This window comes from Natator depressus, chromosome 4, assembly GCF_965152275.1.
Source record: "Natator depressus isolate rNatDep1 chromosome 4, rNatDep2.hap1, whole genome shotgun sequence".
Taxonomy (NCBI): domain Eukaryota; kingdom Metazoa; phylum Chordata; order Testudines; family Cheloniidae; genus Natator; species Natator depressus.
The window spans coordinates 24673041-24698016 of NC_134237.1; the positions used below are offsets into that span (position 1 = coordinate 24673041).

Below are 24976 nucleotides of genomic sequence, written 5' to 3' on the forward strand. Positions count from 1 at the left end.
GCCCTGTCGTGCTCTCTTTGTCAAATTTCAGTCATCTTTTGATTGGGTTGAACTTGTGCATTTCTCCTTTAACCTACACTGTTAGGGTTAAAACATTGCTTTCTGTTTTGTTTGTTGAAACTTTCTGTTTAACTTCTTACATATTTTTGCTAGTCTAATAGTTCAATTGCCTTCTTTTTTTCCTCTTTAAAGCACTGCAGTCTGATTTGCTTCAGTGGGGGGAAATGAGGGTATAAACTGTGACAGATATATATGTCTGACAGCCGGTGAACAGAATAAAACTCATAAAATATATTGTATAAACTACAGATAGGGCACAAATGGGTGATGAGTTCCAGATCAAGTTGCAGGATGTGCTTGTATTGAATGTGCTAGCTTGGGCCTAGCTCTAGTAGTACTTGAGTGTAATTTAAGAAGGTGAAAAACAAGCTACTCTAAAAGCTCTCTAATTACAAAAAAAAACTTGACAAAACAATGTTAAATAGACTTTAAAACAGGAGGCAAAAGTATAACTGGAAGATACTGCTTTTGTGATGGCCGCCCTTTTGCTCCATTGAACCAGGGACTTCTAAAGTTAAAAGTATGAGGTGCACATCTTGAGCTTTGAGTTCCACAGCTTTGTAGGTGGGAAGATGTAACAATTTTTCTTTGTAACACAAACACTCGCCAGTGGGTTACACTTCTTGTTACGAAGCATTGGAAGTTAGTTTCAAAATTCTGAAGTAAACTCTAGTTTTAATGGATTTTTGGTTATCCTTTGAGATTAGAGAGTCAAATTAACTAAAGGTATTTTGTCTATTGTTTTAAATATAGAATCTGCCTACCAATAGCTGTAAATTTCTGCTTTGCCTTGATTTCTAATGAGGAAAGCAATTCTTTCTGTTCTAGTTTACATCATCAAATAGGACTGCTGCTGGCACATAATATAAAGATATTAGCCTCACCGAGAGAGAGAGAGAGAGAGAAAGAACAGTAGGCACTGAAACAGTGACAGGAATTTTTAAACACTACTTTGGAATTCTTTGTAAAATATTCTTAGGCCCTGATCCTGCAATGAGATCTACTGAAGTGGACCCCTGTGTCCATGCAGAGTATCGCTGGGGAGAATGCTGACAGTTTGTATTACAGCATCCAAGACTTGTTTATGTAAACACCATTCTCTGAGGGATTACATTTTAATTTCTCAATTTGTATCATGACCGCAATCTCATTTAGGGCCTGATCTACTCCTGTTGAAGTCGAAAAGGCATTTTGCCATTAATTTCAAATAAAGCAGAATTGGGCCTTCTAACTCAGACTGATGTTATGTTGTCTTTTCCTGTCCCCTCCTATGGGCATAAATTGAACTGAGCACCAGTCTGAACTTTGAATTCCCAGCTTTCTTTAAAGTTGTTCAGTGTTGTGGTTTTTTTAGTATTAAACTTCCATTCAAGTTATTTTTTATGTCTGTATATGAAAGATGCTGTGTTACATAGGATCAGTATCAGACAGGAGATGTTACCAGAACTGATAATGCTCCTTTCCTTCTTTCTTATTTGAATAACTCAGAAATGACCACTAGATTTTTCCCAAGAATGGTGAGAGATTTTTCACATGCAGCGATCATGTTTTTGACCAGAAATAATTTAAAGTTTAGTTCTGTCCCCACAAAAGTGGGCTTTATAATTACTGTGCATTGAGACTAAAGAAAAGGGAACATTGTGTTGGTTCATGAAGTTATAAAAAAAATTAAAGAGCAAAAGGTTTTTCTTAAATACACAATGAAAACAAAGTTAGCAAGTGTGTTTGAATTGGCATTGGTATTTAACAGGCATCTCAAATACACATTAGTAGTATATCAGAAGCTGTGCTGGAATTTGATTTGTGAAGAAAACAATCTTCAAAGAGATTCGTTTTTAGTGTGTCTCTTTGTCTTCTCACTAGCTGGTACCTGCGAGTTAGAAGGTAAAGTATGAGGAGAGGGATGGAAAGCATCATTAATCAAAATATTTTTCTTTCATGTTTCTCAAAAGCTTTTTTCCACCTTGTTATCTGCACTTATTTGTAGGCTCAGCAGGCATTAATAACCTGAGATAAACTACAATAGAGCAATGACTTGCTCATGATAAAGTGTTTTGGAGATACAGTTTTCAGAGGTAGCCACTTTCAAGGAACACTGAATGTTCAGATGATGAAGGATTAAGAAGTGTGATTTTTTTTAAAGATATAATTTTTTAACAATTGTTGACTGTCATCCATTCTGATCTTGTTCTAATAGGTGTTATACATAAAGATTAACAGTAACATACTTGTATGAAAAAAAGAGTAACTTGTATACTTTTTACAGTACCTCAGAGGATGGAAAGGATCCAAAAGAGTGTCAGCCTTATCTCCAAATAACCTGGCTCTTGTCGGTTTATCAAACCTTAGAGTTAATTAGACAGAAAATGTGTGTGGTGTATTGGTCTTCCAATGGGGAAGGAGTAAAGAAAGTGGGTAATGAGGCCATTTTATTGGATTAACAACCAGCAAAATTGCAGTACCAAAGCCTTGGTGCCAAAAAGAATTTCTCTTTCAGGTGTACTTTTTGGCCCGCAGACATGTGTGAATAAGTCTCTTTTTAGTTCCAAGAAAGAGTGTATTGTGTTACCTCCCTCTTACCATTAGAAATGACTACTTGTTTAATTTTCTATAATTTCACTGTCGCCTCCATGAGTGACTGTACTAGCATATTATAGGGTTCATCATAACTTTATGATGCCATTATACCTCTTAAATGCTCTAGAGTGCTAAAGATCCATGCTGCTAGTCCACCGGGTAGATCAGCGCACTCTCTCTAGGCAGCAGGAGAGGGGAGAGACACTCCCATTATTTTTCTTCAGGATTATCAGAAGGCATTAAGACTGCACAAACTAATCGTGGCAGAATTGCATCCATATATGCAAAAAGAACAGGAGGACTTGTGGCACCTTAGAGACTAACGCATTTATTAGAGCATAAGCTTTTGTGGGCTACAGCCCACTTCATCGGATGCATAGAATGGAACATATAGTAAGAAGATAGATAGATAGATAGATATACACATACAGAGAACTAACAAACTACCAGACTTCTAAACCAAAAAGGAGTAACCACCTTAATATACTTAGCTTGCTGCAGCAATAGAGAGAGAGAAGTGGAGGACTGCTTGTTCATTATCCTGAGCAGTGGAAGACTGTATCTTCTGTGCCTTTTGATATCCCCCTTTCTCTTAATTTTTTTTCTTGAAGAAAATTGTTTGTTTTTTTAACTCAGCTCTTAAGTCTCCTTTGCTTTCAAGCAGGAGTGAAGATATGCGCTACAGTGGAAAAAAGATCACGTAAGATGCTAGTTTGCGATGATTAGTTTATCAATACGAGAAAAGCAAAAAAGGGAGAAAACAGTGTATGTGACAAGATGGTCTACTTTGCAAGCCTATCCCAAAAGGGAAATACCATCTTTGTCACTTCGAAGACCTATAACTAAGGGCATGTCTATACTACATCCCTGAGTCGACCCCAGGCTCTAGTCTCCCTGCTCCCGGCTTGGAGTCGGGGAGAAGGAAGTAGGGGCAGCTGCCCGGGTTTCTCAAGTCCCGGAGCAGAAAGCTGCCGGGCAGCAGCTCAGCTGGGAGTGGAATGCTGGGGGCAGCCAGGCTGTAGCTGCTCAGCTTTCTGGTCAACTTCACGGCTGCAGCATGGAGTTGTGAAATTGACAAGACAGCCCACAGCCCGTGAAAGTAATGCAACGTCTGCACAGATGCTGCGTCACCCTAACTACGCTGACGTAAGCGCTATGCCTCCCGTGGAGGTGGAGTTACTATGTCAGTATAGTACAGCACTTACGTCAGCGGGACAAGGCTGTAGTGTGTACACTGACATAATTAGGTCGACGTAAGCTGCAATATGTCAACCTAGCTGTGTAGTGTTAGAGCAGGCCATAATAATCAGGGAATGTTTCATTGCAATAATAATTGGCCAGCTGTAAACAAAGTTTCTTGTCACGGTTTGTTTTAGGGAGATCTGGAAGAGGAAGAGTAGGAACTTCCTTTACACTCGACTCCCTCCCCCCTTTGCGATTGTTCCATTTTATTCTCTTGTAGCTCTCCTGCTTTGGTGATTCTTTTTTATATTCGGATGAATATATGTGATACATATGGAGTGTGAATGGTACTTAATTTTCTGCCCCTCCTCCCCACCCACACTCCTTTCCTCTAAATCACTGCAGCATTTGTTTTCCAGCCTTTCCCAGATCAAGGAGAATGAGTATGCTTTGATGCTTTAAAGCTGGAGTTCACTTCCTTTGGTGCAGCCATGTAGTCTCTGTAGCCAAGGGTTAAAGTTGGGCAGAAAGGGAGAAATCCTTTGTCTTTATGAATCTTTATTCCTGACCTCACGTTCCTTGGCATACTTCATGCAAAGCTGTTGTCTGTTTTATAGAGCACTGATGTTTATTGTAGTTGGCTACTTTTAAAAAAAGTTTTAAAATTTGGGCATATTACTCTCTCGCATTGTATTTGCTTCAGGTGTACAGTTGTAAATATATTTTGGTTCATGAGCTTGACTCATTGCTGTGGTGCTGGTTGTTATGATTTATGTGATGCTGGTTGTTAGGATGTGGTGCTGGTTGTTATAACAATGATTTGTTAATACAGCAGCTCTCAAAATGATTGTTTAAAGCTTTACAAGCCTGTATGTTCTGTAATATTAAAATGAACAGAAACACAGTATCTGAATCTGCCATTTCAAATATTCAGGCATGTTGTGGCAGTTTCACTTGGTGAGATTTCTCAGTAAATTTTTGGGATTCACTTTGAGAAACTTTGTGAGTGGGGAAAGCTGATCAGTTGAGGAACTTGGAAAGTAAGTTTGTTTGTTTTGTGGGAGTATTAAACGTTTCTGGCATCTTTCAGTTCTCTTGGCCGTAATGGCATTCTACAGAAAATGAATTTTATAATTCATACACCGCTTAAGAAAACAAAATAAATCAGACCTAAAATGTATGTATGTTCTGTTACTACTTTTATCTTTTGTAACTATAAAGTCATTTCATTGGGTCTTAAATAACTGCCCCCAGAGTAGATTTAAGTACAGTTTTTGAGGTCTGATCCTTGTAGTAAGTTTCAACAGTAATAGGAGTTCCATTAATATTTAGAAGGCACACACTTAGGCTATGTCTGCTCTTCGAGCTCAGGGCATAATTCCCGGTTTGAGGAAATGCTGCTACATTAGCTCTCATCGAGCTCACATTCTAAACGTAAAGGGGAGACGTGACAGCAGGAGGGGCTAAACACCTTGAATACGATCCTGTCTGAGAGGCTAGGTACATAGTCGGGCCGGCTAATCCCTCCTGCCACTTGTGCCGTTGCAGCTACGCTCTGTTTTTAGTGCAAAAGCTCAATCGGAGCTGGCACAGGTATGTCTCTTTGGCTGGGAAGTACTCCCCCCATCTTGAAGTCTGCACATAGCCTGAGAAGGTAAAGTAGATTTGGGGGTGAGTGGCCCCAGTGAAGTCATAGGTAGTCTGCCACTGACTTAAATGGTGCCAAAAGACTTCTGAAATTTGATAAAATTTCATTCTAGAATTCTGAAATTTGATAAAATTATTTTATTAGAAATATGTTATTAATCAGGGCCTTGATCCCACAAAGGGCTGAGCACTCCAGTCAAGTGTGCTCAGCCATCTAAAGGAATGAGTTCTATTTTGAGTGGAAATTAATTCTTTTGTGGCTCAGTCACAGGCCCCAGCTTTGCAACCACTGTGTTTAAAAAATTTTTTTAAAAAAAGGTCTAAGTGCTGTATATCTCATTAAGTAATAAGACTGAAAAAAATTAAGCAGTATTGCTAAGCTCAATCCTTGATATAACCTGCAAGCTTCCTTTGATACAATATCTGATCCAACACTAGAAATCATCTGCACCTCCCAGAAGAGAACACTGGCCCAGTAGATTATGATAGTGGAGTTTATGTTTGAGCTGTTGGACAGAGAAGTATTGAATAGTGCTCTGTACAGGAAGATCTGTGGATGGGTCTGGTGAAGCAGTGCTAGAGGCAGTTACAGTTGATGTCATTACTATATGATGATAATTCTCTGGCTCTGGGTGGTATTTCCTTTGCTGACATGCTACGTTGTGTGTGTAACCTCTCCCCTGTTTCCTATGAGCGCCGTCTCTTTTGCTTTGGTTCTTTTTCTCAAAGCTTTCTTACAACAGAAAGCAGTTAGCAAATGTTACTGGGTGATCGATGAATGTGGCTCTAGATTATTCTTAACACTGTATATTTTTTCTTATCTGACTGTACTTAATATAACTTTTCATTTTCCATCCTACAATAGGTCACTGTTTTTTAAAGAACTTGCTGTTCTTAAATTTCAGCCACTGTAGGTTTAGTATCGCCTTGATGAAGGAAGGGTATTTCTCCTGGTTTGTTACTTCATCAGTTAAAAAATGTGAACAATTAAAGCATTGGCAATGATCATTATTGATGGTGCACTCTGCCCAAAGAGCACATTATCGATGACATTGGAAAACTAATTGATAGAGCTGTTTACTAAGTAATTTGGCACATTTCTGTAATAATTCAATCTAATTCTGATGAGAAATCCCAAACCAAAATCCCTCAGTACTAAATTCTTTAAAAATTACTCAGAGAACACTTGCACAAAAACTGGAGGCTGACTTGAACCTACATATAATGCCTCCGCCCCATGTCTGTACCTCCATCTACATCCAGGCAGCTAGATTTGCCATTGATTCTCCTTTTTCTCAGGCAGTGATGGAGGGAGGACTTCTGAGACTTGAATTTTACAAGATGAATTCAGGAATAGTGTATAACTCCCAAACTCACTGAGTTTTTTTTCATAGACCACCACTCACATGGGATCTGTTGTCCCCACCACCTGCATCTCCTCTGCCTGAGGGCCCCAGGATGGAAGAGGTCCATGGAAAAGATAATATTTTTGGTTGTATTATCTTTTCCATGTAAACTCCACATGGTGGATGGGTGACAATAAGCATTTCCTTACACCCACAGGTCCACCCAGTCTCCACATCCTCCCCTGTCCAGCTTGTAGAGAAGAAGGTCACCCTTAGTGTGGTCTGAAGGGGGTAGGGTAGGGTATGGTATTGCAGCCCTCTTCCCTTTTCACTTTCTGAGTGGGTAGTAGAGATCTGTGGAAGGGTCAGGGGGCATGGGACAATGAATTCAGTGTTTCCAACTCTCACAATTTTATCATGAGACTCCGTGACGCTTGGCATTTTTTTCGTAAAGCTCAGCTTCTGGAAGCAAGTTACAATGTGAGAGTCTCAGCTTTCATGTTTTTAAACACCACCCTGATTTCAGAAATGCCTTAAAACCTGTTCCTAGTACACCTAAAAGTTCAGAATCATGCTTCCTATTCATTTCATTTGGTGACCCCTAGTTCTTGTGTTATGAGAAGGAGTAAACAACACTTCCTTATTTGTTTTCTCCACACCAGTCATGATTTTACAGACCTCTATCATACCCCCCCTTAGTCGTCTCTTTTCCAAGCTGAAAAGTTCCAGTCTTATTAATCTCTCCTCGTACAGAAGCTGTTCCATGCCCCTAATCGTTATTGTTGCCCTTTTCTGAACCTTTTCCAATTCCAGTGTATCTTTTTTGAGATGAGACAACTACATCGGCACACAGTATTCAAGATGTCGGCGTACCATGGATTTATATAGAAGTAATATGATATTTTCTGTCTTCTTATCTATCCATTTCTTAATGATTCCCAACATTCTTTTTCGCTTTTTTGGCTGCCACTGCACATTGAGTGGACACTGTCAGAGAACTATCCACAATGACTCCAAGATCTTTCTTGAGTTGTAAGATGTATGTCATGCTGTTTTGTCACTGCTCATATATTTGTAAGCTTGGCTTCAGCTTGACCTGTCCAAAGCACAGTGAGATTTTAACATGTCACATATTCTGTAACCTGATTGCTCCATTAGGTCCAATTTTGTCCACTCCTTTCCCACTTAATTGAAAACCATTCTGTGTTTCCCAGAAATTTTAGCCTGGTAAGTAATGTTGGTTTGGTGCTTTTGGTGGCTAGTCACCTGCCAGATTGGGTAAAAAGAGTAAACTAGATTCGTCATGTTACCCTGTTGCTATGTATATTTTTTTTTCAGCATCATATATGTACTGTGCGTATTTTAAACATACAAATTCAGGTATTGAACTGAGCTCTGTTCTTGTATACCTGTTTATTGAGGTTGACATATTTTGAATAGTGTCTCTATACTACTTTTTACTCTTATTTTCCCTAGCTCCTACAAGTGGATGGATATCAAACAATATGACACCGTCTGGCGCAACTGCACCAAGCGATAAGTCCGTGACTCCGCCTCAACTAACAGAGCAAGACACTTTGGTGCAGAGAGCAGAGCATATTCCAGCAGGAAAGCGCACTCCTATGTGTGCTCAGTGTAACCAGGTCATTAGGTTTGTACTTTTTCCTTTTAATGATCATTTTATCCTAAAATCTTTCTTACGACATAACCTGGTTTTGTTTTATTTTAATTATGTCGTCACAAATGCTTTTGGGCTGCATTTCAGTCAAACAAGATTCAATGCTTTTTACCGCTTTCAGGCGTGAAATCCACGATTCATTTTAAAAAAGTGAACCTGGACCTGGTGACACAGGAAGCAAATGTGGAAGCCATTATCTGCTCTCAAGAGTCATGGGCGCTTTTAGAACCTGTTTTACTGAAAATGGGAATGTTGGCTGGGACTCGGCAAAAATAAAACCTAAACCAAATAAACAAGTTGTGACAAAATCAAACGTTCATTCAGTCAGACCCGGAAGATTAACAAGTCGAAAGGCAAATACAGGATAAGACGCAAATCAAATAAGGAATAACCAGTTTTGAATGGTTTCAGAGTAGCAGCCGTGTTAGTCTGTATTCGCAAAAAGAACAGGAGGACTTGTGGCACCTAAGAGACTAACCAATTTATCTGAGCATAAGCTTTCATGAGCTACAGCTCACTTCATTGGATGCATCCGATGAAGTGAGCTGTAGCTCACAAAGGCTTATGCTCAGATAAATTGGTTAGTCTCTAAGGTGCCACAAGTCCTCCTTTTCAGTTTTGAATGGTACTTGGTAAGCCAGAACAATTAAATGAAAAGAGGAGGAAACGTAAGATACTCCCACACATAAGAAGAAATGTCACATTTTAATTATTGCTAGGACTATAGTAATAGTAGTTTTAGTTTTTTTTCCCCCAGTGTCTGATCTTGAAATCTGTCCAATCATAATCTAGGGCTAACCATCATGCACTTGATTGTTACAGTGTCTAGTGACTTTGAGTTGTATAATATGGATGGAAAGAAATTTCACCCAGATACATTCTGTGACTGAGATTAAGCTAAATACATTCCATTCACTTCAGTGATGTAATGATTGGTTAGAATATATAGGTAGTGATTTTTGCCTATTAGCCGATGGGTCTGTCTCCAAAAGGACAGTAAATGTACAAAGGACCACCTGATGTGAATGAGTGAACCTTCCTGGTATTCCTTCCATAAGCGGGAGGGATGGGGGGAGAAGGGTGAATTTCCTAAGAGCTCGGTCTTGATCTTGGATTTAAAAAAAATTTCTTAATGTGTGGTGTTTTCTTGGTCAAATTTTAAAAAAATAAGCTCTCTTCTCCACCCTCCCTCCCCCCCCCCCCAAAAAAGCTGTCATTTACCTGGGCTGCTCAAGCTCATAAACCCACGGGAAAATAATTATTTTATTAAATAATCAAGGCATTAAAAATGAGTAATCTGAAAATTTTCTTATAGCAATAATGAATGAAATATGTGCATATGTTCTAATTCAAACAGGGATATGCATTCATTCCAATTCAAATTTTATGCTGCACTATAAAAACGTAAAATGTATGTGCTCACAAGTCTTATGGGTGCAATTAAAAGGGTGTATTGAAAAGTTTAGCCTCTAAAACCATGTATCATTTAGCTATCTCATTACCTGGCCAATAGAAATTTCTGAATGGATCAGTATATAGTAAATTACATGCAGAAAGCCAAGCATGCCCGTCTTCCACAGCTGTGGTTATTTTGTCTTTAAGCTGTAGCACTATAATCTCTCACTTGAGAAACTGCAGCTCCCTTTAAATTATTGCTGGTTTAGCAGACATTATTGTAGCTTTATCTACACCAGTGGCTCTCACGCTCTAATCTGGAGAACCAGATGGTCACATGGTGCTATTTCACCTTGTTTCCAGCTGCTAAATCTCATTAAATGGGTTTAAACATACATTAAATGCTTTCCTAATATTACGTAGCTTGCAGTGTTCTTGGAACAGGGACTGTTTGTAATGTGAATATGCAGCTCACTGGGGCTTTGGCATATGATTAGGACCCCTAGGTACTACTGCAAGACAAACAATAATTTGTATGTAACAAGTTGCTGTAGTTACCACACGGATGATGATTGATCACAAATGAAATGGGAGATGAGCTACATAACTGAACTGGAGAATGTGTGGTCTGTGAAACGGTCTCCGTTAAGATGTTGTCAACACAACAAAAAAATGCCCCGATCAACAGTACTTATACCATCACCTACTGTAGATTTTCTGGGGCAGATACCTCCTTAATAAATTACAGCATAGGTTGCAGAACTGGTGGGGCCATGCAGCCTGTGCCCTGACCACTTTTTGGCCAGGTCCAACTTGATTGGTACTGCGAACGAGCATGCCAGGTTGCAACACCAGTCACTCAAATTTGTCACAACAGAGGGGCTGCCAGGCCTGATCTGAGTGGCGATCGCAATATCACTCCCTCAAATTTGGAGGGGATGGCTAATGGGCCTGGGGAGATCAGGTTGCTGGTGGAGGGGGGTGCCTGAGAGGGGAAGAGAAGGGTCAGGTGGAGTTGCGGGGAGGGGGGAAGCTATGCCACCCCCACACTTAAATGGTGCTTTGCAGCCATTGAATTATAATGCATCTGAAAGTGATGGGTTCTGTTTTCCCACATGTGTGCAGGGGACTTGCATGTCTAACTTCCTTTTTCCTTAGTGCTAAATATTTCTTACATAAATCCCATATATTCTGGTGGAAGGATTAGTTCCTATGATGCTGGATTAAACAGCCTTCTGGACATGAATAAAAATATGGCAGTTGCAGTTCAGTTTGCATGCCGTTTTAAGCTTACTGCTACTGGGATTTATTTTAATTAGAGGAAAAGCTGGCTAGTCATGCATACATGGCACATGAGTACAGCACAGAGTAATTGTACCATATGATATTTCAGTTTGACCACTATTTATCTGTCTTTCAACAGTCAGTTGTATATCAATTCAGATTATTCGGATGCTTTTCATAGGCCAAGCTTTCATATCTTCAAATGCCAACAGAGTTCTTAAGAACAAGGATAATTTCATGTCAAGATCAACTGACAGTACAGTAATCAGTAAACTGAGTTCACCCAACATTCTCACGCTACAGTGGTTTTGGAAGATTGTGATAGCTTTTGGAGTTCAAGTTTTAACATAATTACAGTTCATGGCCTTAGTGGCAGCATTACCTACGAAAAGGTAGGAGCAGGATCAAGTGACATTCCATTGTACACCTGTTTTGCAGCCAAAATGCACTGTAGCGTTGGTTACTTTACACTAAGGCATAGAGTAACCATGGCTTGTCAAGCCAAAAAAATTGAGACATCTTATAACTTTTTAATTTATTCTCTTAATTATAGATATGTTTATCTTCCACAGATGTCAACATTTTCCAAGGTTTCATTAGATTAAACTTTTCTTTCTTTGCATAAAGATACCCAAACCAAACACAAGCTATATTTTCTGTTTAAAATATGTAATATTTGTAAAGAGGCTCTGAAAGACTTTTAATTGATAGCTCCCAAGGACTTCAGGAACTCAGTAAGTCTCTTAATACCAAGATGCTGAACTGGTTGTCACTTGGAAATCCAAATTTGTATCCCCAGGGTCTCCACAAATAATACTGTATATTCTTATGTGTGTAAGTGTGACAAAAGATTTATTTTTAAGATCTATTTTCTCAAAGTTTAATTATTCTGAAGGGCAAGGGGCAAAATTAAGAGTACCATTTTTGTTGGTTTCTTATATATAAGAAAATACAGGTCATGGGGTTTGCCAGTGACTGGAAAAGAAGAAATGTTTGGTTTTTGGACGGCCGTTCTGTTAACTATCAAGTGATTGACGAACTGAGCAGATGTGAAAATCCTTTCCATCTCCCCACCACTAAATTCCTCTGTTGGCTTGATCGTGCAGTACAATGCACATGATCACCAAGATAGATACTGCTGGTGGACCCTCTGAATATACTGATACTGTTGTGTCTGGTTATAGTGTCAAAATAGGGAAATAGTGCTTATTATCTGGTAAGCCTTTGCTTCTCCTTTTTATACAGCTTATGTATAGTATATTTTTATACTGCTTATTTATAAGCAGTATAAAAGTGGCTGCCTTGCAGGGTGCCGAAAGAGTAAATAGTTGTCTGAGTGTAAGTTTCTACCTCCAGCTGTAGGGTTTGCACACCTAGTCTACACAGTCATGTTTGAAAATTGGACCTGAAGTCCTTAGCACCTCAAAACAACCTTTAAGGATGGCTCACTCAAAGCAAGCCATGGCTTGTAGGATTGTCCTTGATTTTCATGATGGAGTGGGTGATGGTTTTATAATAAATACGACCTACAAAATTTGACTTCTTGCAGTTATAAGTCCCTTTTCGGTCCAGTGGTAAATGAATACCTTTCATTACTGCAAGCTCTCAGTACGGGATGAATGTTTTTTGATGAAACAATTTAATCCATGCCAAGATCAGGAACGCCTCCAAAATTCTGAATATCACATCTTTGTCTACTTTGCCATTTTTTTTCTGTCCTTCGAGGTTTTCTTTTTAAGGTTTTGGGTGTGATTAAACTTCTAACATGTTTAAACAGTGACCCAGTTAAAAGTATGGGTTTTTGTTTTTTTTTTTTAAAAGGCATGTTTCTGAACATATGTATATAGCAAGTACAAGCATACTGATGGAAAAACTTGAATCCTAAGAGAGACTGTGCAGTATGCTACCATGTTTGTCTTGGGCCTGTTGGGAGGGAAAACTGCTTAGATACAATTTTATACCATTTCCTGTCCACCTGGATTCCAGCACGCTATCTGGAATGGTTAGCCTAAAAATGTCAAAACTGTGGAGAGCTAAATACACCAGATGTTGAGGTCCCTCTCCTGCTTTTATTAGAATACTTTCCTTCCACTTTGCAACTATCCAAGCCTATCATTTTAGAACAGACAAACAGAAACTTGATCCTACTGAAGCTAGAAGAACCTCTTCAGTGTCAGTCCTGTGTTAATGAATGCGTTAAATTAGCCTGTGCTGACACTGTGAGAAGAGAGCACTTTGTTGTACACAAGAACTTGTATTGTTTGATCTGTACATAACTGAAAGGGCATTGATGTAAAAAGGTGCTTGTACAGAGGCTGAAGGGTATCAGGTTAGGTCAGCGTTTGCACTATTTAGTCATCCACAAGGGAGTCTGGAGTTTGACGACACTAATTTGGTCTTCCAGGTTCAGGAACAATTTTCCAAATATTGTTTCCATTATTTCTCCGGTTGTCAAATACCGTCAGGCAATAACTTTGTAAATGAAATAAATTCTCTCCCTTTTTCAAGATGATGCATGAGCCATTTTAAATATACTTTTGTCCCATTTCCTTTGCCCTCCTCTACTGTTCGTGTTCCATCAAGAAAACAAATAATGAGGGAAATGAAAAGAATTATCCACAGCTTCTTTCGATGAATTTCTCCTCATTCTACTGCCCATTTGTCTTCCCATCCTGCAGATACCCCACCCTAGCAAGCTAGTTGGAAGAATTCATCCCCATTGTTCTCCCTATCTTCCCTAATTACTTTGTTGGTAAGAAAATCTTGCCATTCTATACAAAAAATGTTCTATTCCTTACTTAATTCCCTTTAATATTTGGAATCATTGTGGTGTGGGATTTTTGATTGTTTTGTGTTTTGGTGCAGGACGGAGTGCTGTATATTGAGCATGATCAGAACTAGGTTAAGTACAGCAGCAAGGTACACGATAATCTTTCAGGGTTGCAGAAAATTAAAGTTTTGTTCCAGACCCAAATTTCCTCAAAGTTTGAATATGGTTTGAACTTAGTCTCAAATCAAAACCCTATCTTTGCTAAAACGAATGTGTGAGTATCAAAACAAATAATTATTATAGAAAATAACCACTTTAAATATGTTACAAAATGAATATAAATGTAACTGTATAAGGGAGAGCTTTATAAGTATAATCTGGCAAAAATTAATTTGCTTGTAGACTGGGTGGTTTTGTCCAAAACCCTGATTGACTTATCCAAATGAATATCTTACAAGTACTTCTGCATTTCTCAAATGATAATGGCTTGACATTTCCCCTTCTGGATGCAAAATATTCTTGCCATAATTGGCTGCTGGAGAAAACGGCTGTCTCTCACCTGGAATGGTTCATCACTGCAACAGACTCTCAGGATAAGGAAATTTATTGTATTTTTCTCTCTTGAGAAACTGATCTTATCCTTCTTGACTTCTTCGTGGAGTCAAATCTATGTTAACATTTGTAACCTTAATACAGATATGTACTGAAAAAAAGTTATAATAATTTTAAATGAAATTAAATATATTTTGCAATGGCTAGAAATCATTTGGAAGATCTTATAACGAGGTCTTATAAAATAGTAACCTTTTTTCTAGCAATCACTTTAGTGTTATGGCACTATATTTAATGGAGTTCAAAATAAGATGTGAAAGAAAAGCCATTAGTGGTGTTGTGAACAAAGATCATTCCAGGCATTACTGGAACGCAGTGAAATGGGCACAGAATTGTTCAGTGTTCTATTGGAGATTGTTGTAGGTAAGAGGTGTTAACCAGCAAAGGTTTGTCGTTTGTACTAATGTCACATGGGTAATTTCGATAGACATTTACAGTTGTCCGTGTTGCCCCCTGTCCCTTTCAGTTGCACTGCATTGGCTAAACTAGTCCCTTCTCCTTTAACCAGGGGACCTTTCCTGGTGGCTTTGGGGAAATCCTGGCATCCAGAGGAGTTTAACTGTGCTCACTGCAGAACCTCTATGGCTTACGTTGGGTTTGTGGAAGAGAAGGGGGCTCTCTATTGCGAGATCTGCTATGAGAAGTTCTTTGCCCCTGAATGTTCTCGATGCCAGAGGAAGATACTTGGAGTAAGTAATCAAACTGTGTGTGCATGGTTTAAATTAGTATTTTTAAAGGTGAATATTAACCACAGCCTTTTCCTCATTTTTGTAATGGATTAGTTGGTGTTAGGGAACACTTTATTGCAGATTAAGCTTTTTTAATTTACAGGGCATCTCACATGTCTCTTTAGAACTCTGAAATCCCCTTTTCGTAGCCAAGTTCTCATCCTGCAGATTCACTCTGTAGCACCAATACAGCTGTCGTCATATACACGTAGGCTACAGTTCTATATTCTAGTCCCATGCCAATAATGGACATTACCAGTTTATCTCCAGCACTCTTTGAGGAGAGACATTGCAGCCTCCCCCTTGCCAGAAACCTGGACCCCAGGCCTTGCTTCTGGCTTTGCCTCTTCGGAGTTCATCTTCTCTCTCCAAGTTGCCCATCGGTAACTGCTGCAGTTCTTTGATTGAAGTGAAAGAATATTTTATTGGTGGTTTTTGACAGAATTGACAAAATAATTGTACAATATGTAAAAATGATTATGCCTCGCTGATACTACAGAACATGTCATTTGTCTGGCACTAGGCATAAGATAAAATATCAAAATGTTCCCTCGAGTGTGGTAGGTAGAAAAGCCCTTGCTCCTCTCACAGCCTAAAGTTTCCAATTCCAACCCTTTGATCCAGAAAGATAAGAGTCTGTTCCCCGGTGTCGCTGGAAATGGTCAGCATACATCTCATTGCTTTAGCAGTCCAAGTTTCAAGTCACATTTGGCATTACATCATCTTTCAAAACCTAACAAAATTGTCATAATGTCCTTTGTGATGTCCCCTAATTAACTTTTCCCTATCTTCACGAATATTAATTTATATTCGTCTGAAATCAGTGGGACTACTCACACAGTAAGGTACTACTCAACGTGAATAAGGGAGACAGAATCTGTCTCAAAATCTGTTTGGGGACCCTAGCAGGGGACCGTGGTACTGTTAAGCTTGTTGAATTTCAGTTCTGCATGCGTCCTCCAGAGTATTACAAGAGTATCCCTGAAACGATGGAGTAACCAAATTGATCTTGGCTTTGGGATTTTTTGTTGCTTTAATTTTTGACAGCTGCCAAAGACTTGAAATAACACGTTGATAGTGTTGAGATGATAATTTAAACAGTTCTTCATCAGAGATGAAGAACGGGAGAGACATTTTTAAAAAATGCAGTAGTTTATAATGCATGTCAGCAAAAAATTATGCTCATGTTCATTTATTTAATAAGATCCTCAAGTAACATTGCAGAGAAAGCATAAAAACAAAGTGTTTTTTACAACAGTACAGAACATGATCACCCCTATTCACTCATCATATCAACATCACTTATTAATACCCCTTTTTCTTATCCCAACAGGAAGTAATCAATGCTTTGAAACAAACTTGGCATGTTTCCTGTTTTGTATGTGTGGCCTGCCATAATCCCATTCGCAATAATGTCTTCCATTTGGAAGATGGGGATCCCTATTGTGAGACAGGTGAGCAGCGACAAAATGACCAATGTTTTCGATAAAACAAACCCTTTCACTTTGACAGAAGCTTTCCCACTAGTTCTCATAACAATGTATTTATTTCATCTTATCCAACAAACTAGCACCTTTGAGTCGGGGGCTGGATTTTGCCACAGTGAAGTCAGTTGGAATTTAGCTATTGACTTCATTAGGAATAGGCTCTTCGTCGTAGTTTCATTTAGTTGCTGTTCTTGCTAAGTTCCCAGATGTAGGTATAGATAACACAACAAAATGCTAATTCTCAAGAGATTTTCATATTGGTTTTTATGAGAACCCATATCTCTTCATTCACTTGAAATAGGGATTAAATGAGCAAATACTATGGGAAGTAGTGTGTGTTACTGTGAGTAGTCTTACTGATGGCAATAAGGCTACTTCTGGTCGTAAGTGATCTGTGCAGGAGGAAGTGCTTTGCAGGATCAAGAATAACATCTGTAGAACACAAGCTTAAGATCAAAAAGGCTGGTAGGAATAAAAATACAGTGATTTGATTATAGCTCTTGAAAATCTAAAGACCAGTATTAATGCGAAAAACAGTCTCCTTTGAACTTCCCTTTTTCACATTTTCAGCCAAACCATTTCCTTGAAGGAGTGAATAATTTCATTTATTTTCTTTGCTTTCCTAGTTTGTTTAAAACTTTCCACATAGATTCCCTCTCTAGGAAAGAAATGGGATGGTATTTATAATAAATATTCACAAAATGTGAAAGAAATAATTGACAAAAGGTTCGATGTTGTGTGGTTTTTTTCTTGCATGGTATTTAAATCCATATTAGAAACGTCACCAGTGGGGCCTTTTCATGGTTTCCCCCCGCCCTGTAATGTACACTGTGATTTCACTAATAGGAGTATTAGGGTGAGTAGCTTGGGCAGGAGAGAGTGAAAAGCAGATTGATTGGGAAGAGACCTGGGGTGAATCTTGTCTCCACTCAAATAGTGGCAAAACTCTCATTGATTTCATTGGAGCCAACATTTCAGCTCTGGTTGTTAGCAGAGTTGTTCAAAGCAATGCAGAAACGGTGAAGGGGAGCTAAAGATCAGCATGGCAGAGGAAGATTCTGCTGCCAGGATTGATTTGGTTATGTGGAGGAGAGGAGTACACACTAGTCTCCCCATAACAGTGTCAGAAGTACTGCAGCATCTTGCTGCTGTTGAATCATGGGAGTATCCTATGGAATGGAATATTGACAGATGAGTAGTCTTGTCAAGTATGACAGTGTTGTTGAAATGTCATCCTCTGGGAGTCTGAAGTCCCTAAACTTAGAAACACTTGACAGTCTCTAAATAGAGTGATCAAAACTAGTATTAAAGTAATCAGTAACTCACCTCGAGGTGGAGAATTCATGACTGCATTTGTTCTGCTAATATTGAATTCTTGCTCCTACTATCAAGTGATCCTCCATGTTACGGAATGCGTTGATTGGTGCTACTTTACAAGCCTTCCCAGCTCAAATGCTCACTCTTCTGAGCTACAAGCAGATAGATATTGAAACACGATGCCATTACTATCAGCATGACACATGTGGTAGTAAGCTTACTTGTGAGCCGCAACGTTGTTAGTACAAGTCCCCTTTGACACATCCTGAGGTTGCAGGTGCGACTGTCAGGGGTGGAAGTGCTATGTAGTAAAAGCACTGGGTTTCTAATGAGATGTTAAACGGAGGGGTTGGCTGAGCAATCGGTATGAACTTGCTGAACACAGAGCACTTTCAGCTACTTCTGTGTGAAGAACGCTGCATAGAAGAAACTGTTATACCACAGTTTCTGGAGGGTGAAAGGGAAAGAAAGCTGAAGCCTTCCATTATGCCTTTGCTACTGCTCTCTTTCTTCCAAAGGAAAGTCTGTAACTTTTTGGCACTGTAAGCAGGAGCCAAGTTAAACAGGGCTCTGACTATTGTAAGATGCATTGAAGCAATATGTTTGTGACACTAGGGTCACAGTAAGGATTTACAGGTCCTGTGAGATGGAGAAGTACTGTACTATTTGATGTTTTCACCAACTTTCCCCACTACACACACACTATTATTATTTTTTCCCAGCATTGAGATCCTGGACTAATAAAAAGGATACATCCCTCTTGCCAGTGTCAGTCAGTGAAGGGCTTTACTGCTCCAATATGTTTGTGCTCACAACCTGCTTTTAAGCATCTTGTTTTAGAGCACTGTTTTAGGGGATCCAAAGCAGAAATCTGCCCCCTTTGCCTTTTCACATGGGAAAAGGCACCTGTTGGCTCTGAGTTCTCCAGCAGGCATTAGTGAGACTCAGCACGTCCATGTTGCCGAGTAGAGAAACAAAATCTACTTTCACACTGCTTGCCACTCCTTCCCGGGTTCCCTAAGAACAGTCCTCAAACATCTCTTCTCCGTCAGTGCCACAATGTTGCCAAAAAGAAAGAAGTCTGAAATTCCAATATAGCTGTCACTTTGTCTAATTCGTCTCATGGAAACTTAGTGTTCCATGACACATGGTACCTTTGGCATCATGATGCAGTGATCCAAAACCCATTAAAGCTACCTCACTGTTCTTGTTCTGGACCTGAACATTTATTTTTTTCCTTATGCTTGGTTGTTGGGGGTGGGGAGTAGGGATGGGTCTGAAATGAAAGAAAACTTAAACTAATTCAGGGTGAAAGTTGGCCCTGTGCAGCGGAGCAACACGACATCGGATGTAAATGATGCATAGCACTTGAGGTGACCTTTGCACAGGGGTGAGTTTCACTCTTTCAGAGGAGACTATCAGAGCCAATACTGACCTTCATATATTTACAAATGTTGGTTAGATGCACATTGTATTGTAATGAACATACAGCAGGATACAAACTTAGAGTGAGAGATTCTAGGCAAAATCTGATTTTGTTTTTTTTTAAAAACACTCTGCTCAACATGAGCAAACCACAATGGGTGGAATAACTTAAAAGGAAACTATTTAAAAATCCAGTTTGGTCAAAAGTGTTGGTCTTTGTTTAGAAAAGAACTGGAGAGCAAATATATATATATATATATATTTGAAGTGTGAGTGGTTTTGTATTGGAGTGTAGGTTAAAGAAACTCATTTAAGAAGGAAATACACCCGTGCCGAGGGCCAGCGTGAGGCCTATGCACCATGTAAAGTCTCAAAATAGGGATTGAGGGGGACTTAAGGAGTGCATAGGCCTTGTTCTGGCCCTCTGCATGGGGTAATTTCACCCTTAACACACTATTGGACTCGAAGTGAAAACACAGAAGGAAGAAAAGAGAGATGAAGAAGGAAAGATTAAGAAATAGAAAGGAAAGGGAGTGAGCATGAGCTGGTGAGAGGAACGGGTATTTCATATCTCTCAGGCCCCTATTTAGTTTATCCACCCCCTGAATGCTTCGTCCAGAAACTTGGCAGGTGGTAATATAAACACAGTATCCTCTCCTGAAAAACAAAATGATTTCGAAAGGAAATTCTTGCATTTCCACTCATGCTTCATGCTTTCTGTGGTACAGATTACTATGCCCTCTTTGGTACCATGTGCTATGGCTGTGAATTCCCCATTGAAGCTGGAGACAGATTTCTTGAAGCCTTGGGCCACACCTGGCACGACACCTGCTTTGTGTGCTCGGTAAGTAAAATTATTTCACATTTTAAACAAATCAGTGGCAGCAGTGCTTGTGCTAACCTGAGCAATGTGAGAGTAACAGCTAAAATGTCACTTAATCCTCCTAACCCAAACAAAAAGTACTTTCACGGTTGTTTGGAAGGTGTGTTGCTATTGTGGTATTTTGGCACTCTTAGAGATCTTGGCCATGTGTGCTAGCATTTAACCCTTCATGTTGACCCTCCTGGAATATAGCATTAGAAGTCCATAAAGGAAGATGTCATATTTCTAAAATGGCAAGAGTATTGTTTGTGTTCACAGTTTCATATATACCGGAGGTTTTTTAACTCAGATATACGAGTTTACAACTCACTGTTCTACTGCATTCTCCTGTAATAATACCCCCAGTGTAGATCATCGTGTATTCGCTAAACATCAAATGCCTCTGTCTCATTTTCTTTCATGTTCTGCTTTATACTGTGCAGATCCTTTATATATGGAAATTCTGCTTCAGTTAAGTTAATCTTTTAGGGGTTTTATTCTTATTTGAACCCTGTTTCAAATAAACTTTGATGTCTCTTCTTTGTATTCCAAAGATAAATGTATTGAGACAACATGACAAACCTATTGCAGCTGAAATGAAAGCATATCTCTGTCTATCATCTTTGCTTGTATTGCACGAACAGGAAAAGTTACAATAAGGATGTGATTTTAAAAAGTGCTCAGCATTGCCCTAATTCTGCTCTTACCAAAGTAAATCAGAAAGTTCCCATTTACTTAAATGGGAACAAGTTTTGACCAACTCTAACACTTTTTAAATATCCCACCCTGAAAGCATGTTCCTGAGCAATGGGTAATAATCCTTATTCCATGATTGTGTGCATCAATCACGTGATGATTATTTCACATTCGGAATAATTCTCTGAGTGGTTTTTTGTTTTTGTTTTTTTCCAATCCTATTTCAGGTCTGTTGTGACAGTTTGGAGGGTCAGACGTTCTTCTCTAAAAAGGATAAGCCCCTGTGCAAGAAGCATGCTCACTCAGTGAACTTCTGAAGCTTAGGCCACGTATCGTTAACCAACATAAGGAATGGAGAAGGTTGAATTTCATCAGATGTCCATTTTCAATCGGCTAATAAACTATTTATATAAGATTTTAGAATGGAAGAGAAAAGTGGGAACTTTGGGCTTTTTACATGGGAAGGTTGCGAGTATTTATCAGTGAACATTTTTGAATCAGTAAAAAGAGAAGGAGGGAGATCTGTATTCCAAGAGTAAATTATTGAGTGTAAAAATACACACCTCACAGCATATTATTGTATTGATCTCATGATTTTTTTTTATGGCCAAGGTTATATTTGTTTAAATATCAGAAATGGGGCTTCCAGGTTTAGAGGGGTGATAAAATGAAACTTGCTTTTGCTGGTATTCGGGGGGAAGCATCAGATATATATTCATCATTTTATAGGAAAGAATTTAAAAAAAAAAAGGAATGAAATCAAAGATAAAAATTGGGGTATGTGGGTCATAATTAATGCATGAAATCTTTTCTGTGATAACCATATTCCGTAAGCCCAGGTTACGTTTATATGGCGTTTTTGTCTTTGGTAATCAAGTCTTGAGCAGATCTGCAAAGAGCATGGCAGAGATTTTTTACATGGCCACCAAATGGTGGAATTGCTACTGTGCTGGAAAATAGGCATCTAAAAGATGCCCTTTGAGCCACTAGAGAAAACACATGGGACCTACTCTTCAAAATGTGGCACATACCACCAAAATGCTCGCCAACAAAAGTCAGGGCGTGAAATTGCATTTTAAGGTACTCAGTAGTCCTACACTTTAACTTCCAGTAGTATGGAGGCAATGTTGTAAAGCAGCTTAAAATATTTACAGTTTTCTAGATATTGGTGGGTTGGACTAAAACACCAGAGGGGGGAGCAGACTGGGCAATTTTTAAGGCTCAGAAAATAATTTTAGTAGGACTGATATTGCTTTTGAAACAACTAGAGTCTGGAGAGCTGGGGCTCAAATAAATACTTCCAGTGGAGATACTGTACACAGCACGTGTTTGGGAAGGGGATGGATGCGGACAGGTTTAAAATGTACTGTAGTTTCTGCAAGTGAAAATGTGTATTTTAGAGGAGGAGAGATGAAAAACTTTTCAATAGATTCCCCCACCTCCCCCCGGCCGCTTGGAATTATACTGCAGTTAACTCACATTAAACATTTATTGTAGTGATTCTTCTTAACCTCCTTTCCCCCCACCCCTTTGTGGACCAGGATTTGGAATTTCCCAGTTGCTAAGAAATTCTAGACCCACAGTCTGGAGGGGCTAATACTGCTGCGTTATGCAGCAGTTTTATCCTTTAATTTGTGCTTTGTCTATTTGTATTATAAACACACACGCACGCTTCGAACCTAAAGTCACTGTTAAGTAATTAATATTAAATGGTGAAACAAGTTATATAAACAAGCACACACAAAAAGGAACTATATGACTATTAATGTTTTTAATAGGTGAGATTCTAGTAGGGCACTTTATAAGGAATGCTGTATCTCTCACTGAATATTTATTATTTTGGTTAGGAATATTCCACATTGGTATCTTTTTGATTTCACTTTTAAGGAAGCCTTGCTTATTTGCTTCCAGAATTTTTAGGTGTCTATTTTTTTTTGACTGCAGGCTTGATGTAGTTCAACTGGGGACTTTACAACTTCCAAAAGTATTTTTCATGTGGGATATCCTCAACAAACAGTGTTCTGCTTTTGAGCAAATGTGAGAATCATCTAGGGTCAATCCTGCCTTCTGGAACATAGCAGATGTATCAGAAACTGCATTATAACTTAGAAAATCAGCAACTGTGCTTTTTACGTGCATGCTCTGTAAGTGATTTCTCAAAATATGCCTGTTGGAGGGCAGGACTGAATTTAAATGTTTTGAGGTGAAAGTGGGTTTAGAGGTGCATAATTGAACCATGATGGCAGACTTTTCCAAGTTCAGTTACATCAAGCCGACAGCTTTATCTGTAAATATAATAATGAATGCTTAATAGAACATTATCACAATTTTAAAGGTAATTGCTGGGTGGTGGGTGCAATATGTGTTGATCCATTCAGTAGTCTTTCTCTGCTGTGTGTGCTGAAACAATAGCATTTTCTATTCATATGAATGGTTTTGCAAACAGCAGTAAAGGGAAAATACTTCCATTTACAGATTACAGTTGCTCAAACCTCTCTGTGTTTTGCCTTGTTTTGTTTAAAAAAAAAATGAGTTAAAGAAGCCTGGTGATTTGCTTGCTTGCTTTCTTTATGCTTTTGCTTCTACTTTTGACTTCACATTTGCAAATTTCATAAGACAAACTCTGTTCCTGTTACCAGTTTTGATTCTAAATAAAGATGTATGAAAAGCAGTCTGCAAAGCAATATCATGATGTATACGTATTAATAAACAGCTTTGGAGTTATATTTATTTTGTTGGGTGGTGGTTGTTTTTTGTCTTCGGATTTTTTTTAAGGTCACACAAGAGAAGCAGAAATGTAGCCCGGAACAATACCACTACCCTATTCATATTAATTGAGCATTCTTTATTTCAAACTACTGGCCAGAGTAGAATATTTTGCAGTGTATTTGCAAGTGTGTTTGGCATTTTTCCCTAGGTTGAGGCTTTTCATAGCAATACTATCTCCCATGACGAGCATTATCCGATACTGTATTTAGCCTTGGTACAAAGCATTCTCTGCTTTCACCTGGGGATACTTAACCATCTACTGTAACATGGTCAATTACTTCATGATAAAGCAGCCTCATAAGAGTCTCATGAGCTGGATATCTCTTAAATAGGCAAATGCACTGTTGTTTTTCTGTCTTTATTTGTACAAGCAGAAAAAATACTGCACATGGCTATATAAAATTTAGATGCAACTTTACAGGAATTTTGTCTCTGCTGCAGTGTTTAGGCTATGAATGAGACAAATGCAAGTCTATTTGCAAACAGTATATTAAACTCCAGAAGCCAAACTCTTAAAGACATCAAGTCAAAATTGACGTTTTAATGGGAGAGGTTTGGTTTCTATCAATCACAACATCATTTAACATTAAAATGCACCGACAAAAATAAGAGATCTGTCATTCATTCATTAAGAAACTGTAATCTAGTGTAAGATTTATAGGCTAAAAACTCAACAGCATGTTTTCACAATAAATCCCCTTTCACTGCTCAACCCAGAACAAGTCTCTCTGTCACTCAAAACGTTTGCCGATCAAAATGCCCTGTATAAGATCTTCAAAGGTTTTCTCACAAAATTGCATATAAATCCTTTTACCAGCAAAAGCTTAGTATAGGTTTGTGTTTTACTTTCTTGGGGCATTGGTTAATTTCTTGTGCTCAGACAAGATCTTGGTTATATCAGAAACACATAGGGCCTAATTTATTATTAGCAGTCTGGTGTTAATTAGGGGGAATTACCAGAAATAGTTTGCTTGATGGAAATTTATTATCGGATCACACTTTACTGATGGCAAAATAGGAGTCACTGAAAGAATGCAGCTCCTACTCATAACCAACTAATTAATAAGGTGCCAAAATTCCTCTGAGAAGGGTTTGGTCCTAACTATGGGAACCTAACAGGGCAAATGGTTCCTATCCAATA

General features: G+C 38.7%; 1 protein-coding gene across 21 annotated transcripts in view; it reads left to right on the forward strand.

Moving 5' to 3' along the window:
* Positions 1–23778, forward strand: part of PDLIM5 (PDZ and LIM domain 5) — a 185022-nt gene extending 161244 nt beyond the window's left edge. For 12 of the 21 annotated variants that reach the window (XM_074950615.1, XM_074950611.1, XM_074950620.1 and 9 more), the window contains 5 exons: positions 8289–8463; positions 15060–15240; positions 16613–16733; positions 20237–20352; positions 21294–23774. In XM_074950615.1, the coding sequence (XP_074806716.1) occupies positions 8289–8463; positions 15060–15240; positions 16613–16733; positions 20237–20352; positions 21294–21383 (683 nt within the window). In that variant the 3' untranslated portion in view covers positions 21384–23774. Of the gene's footprint in view, positions 1–8288; positions 8464–15059; positions 15241–16612; positions 16734–20236; positions 20353–21293 lie in introns of all 21 variants that reach the window. The other 9 variants (XM_074950628.1, XM_074950625.1, XM_074950629.1 and 6 more) reach the window with 4 other exon arrangements.
* Positions 23779–24976: the final 1198 nt, after the last annotated feature.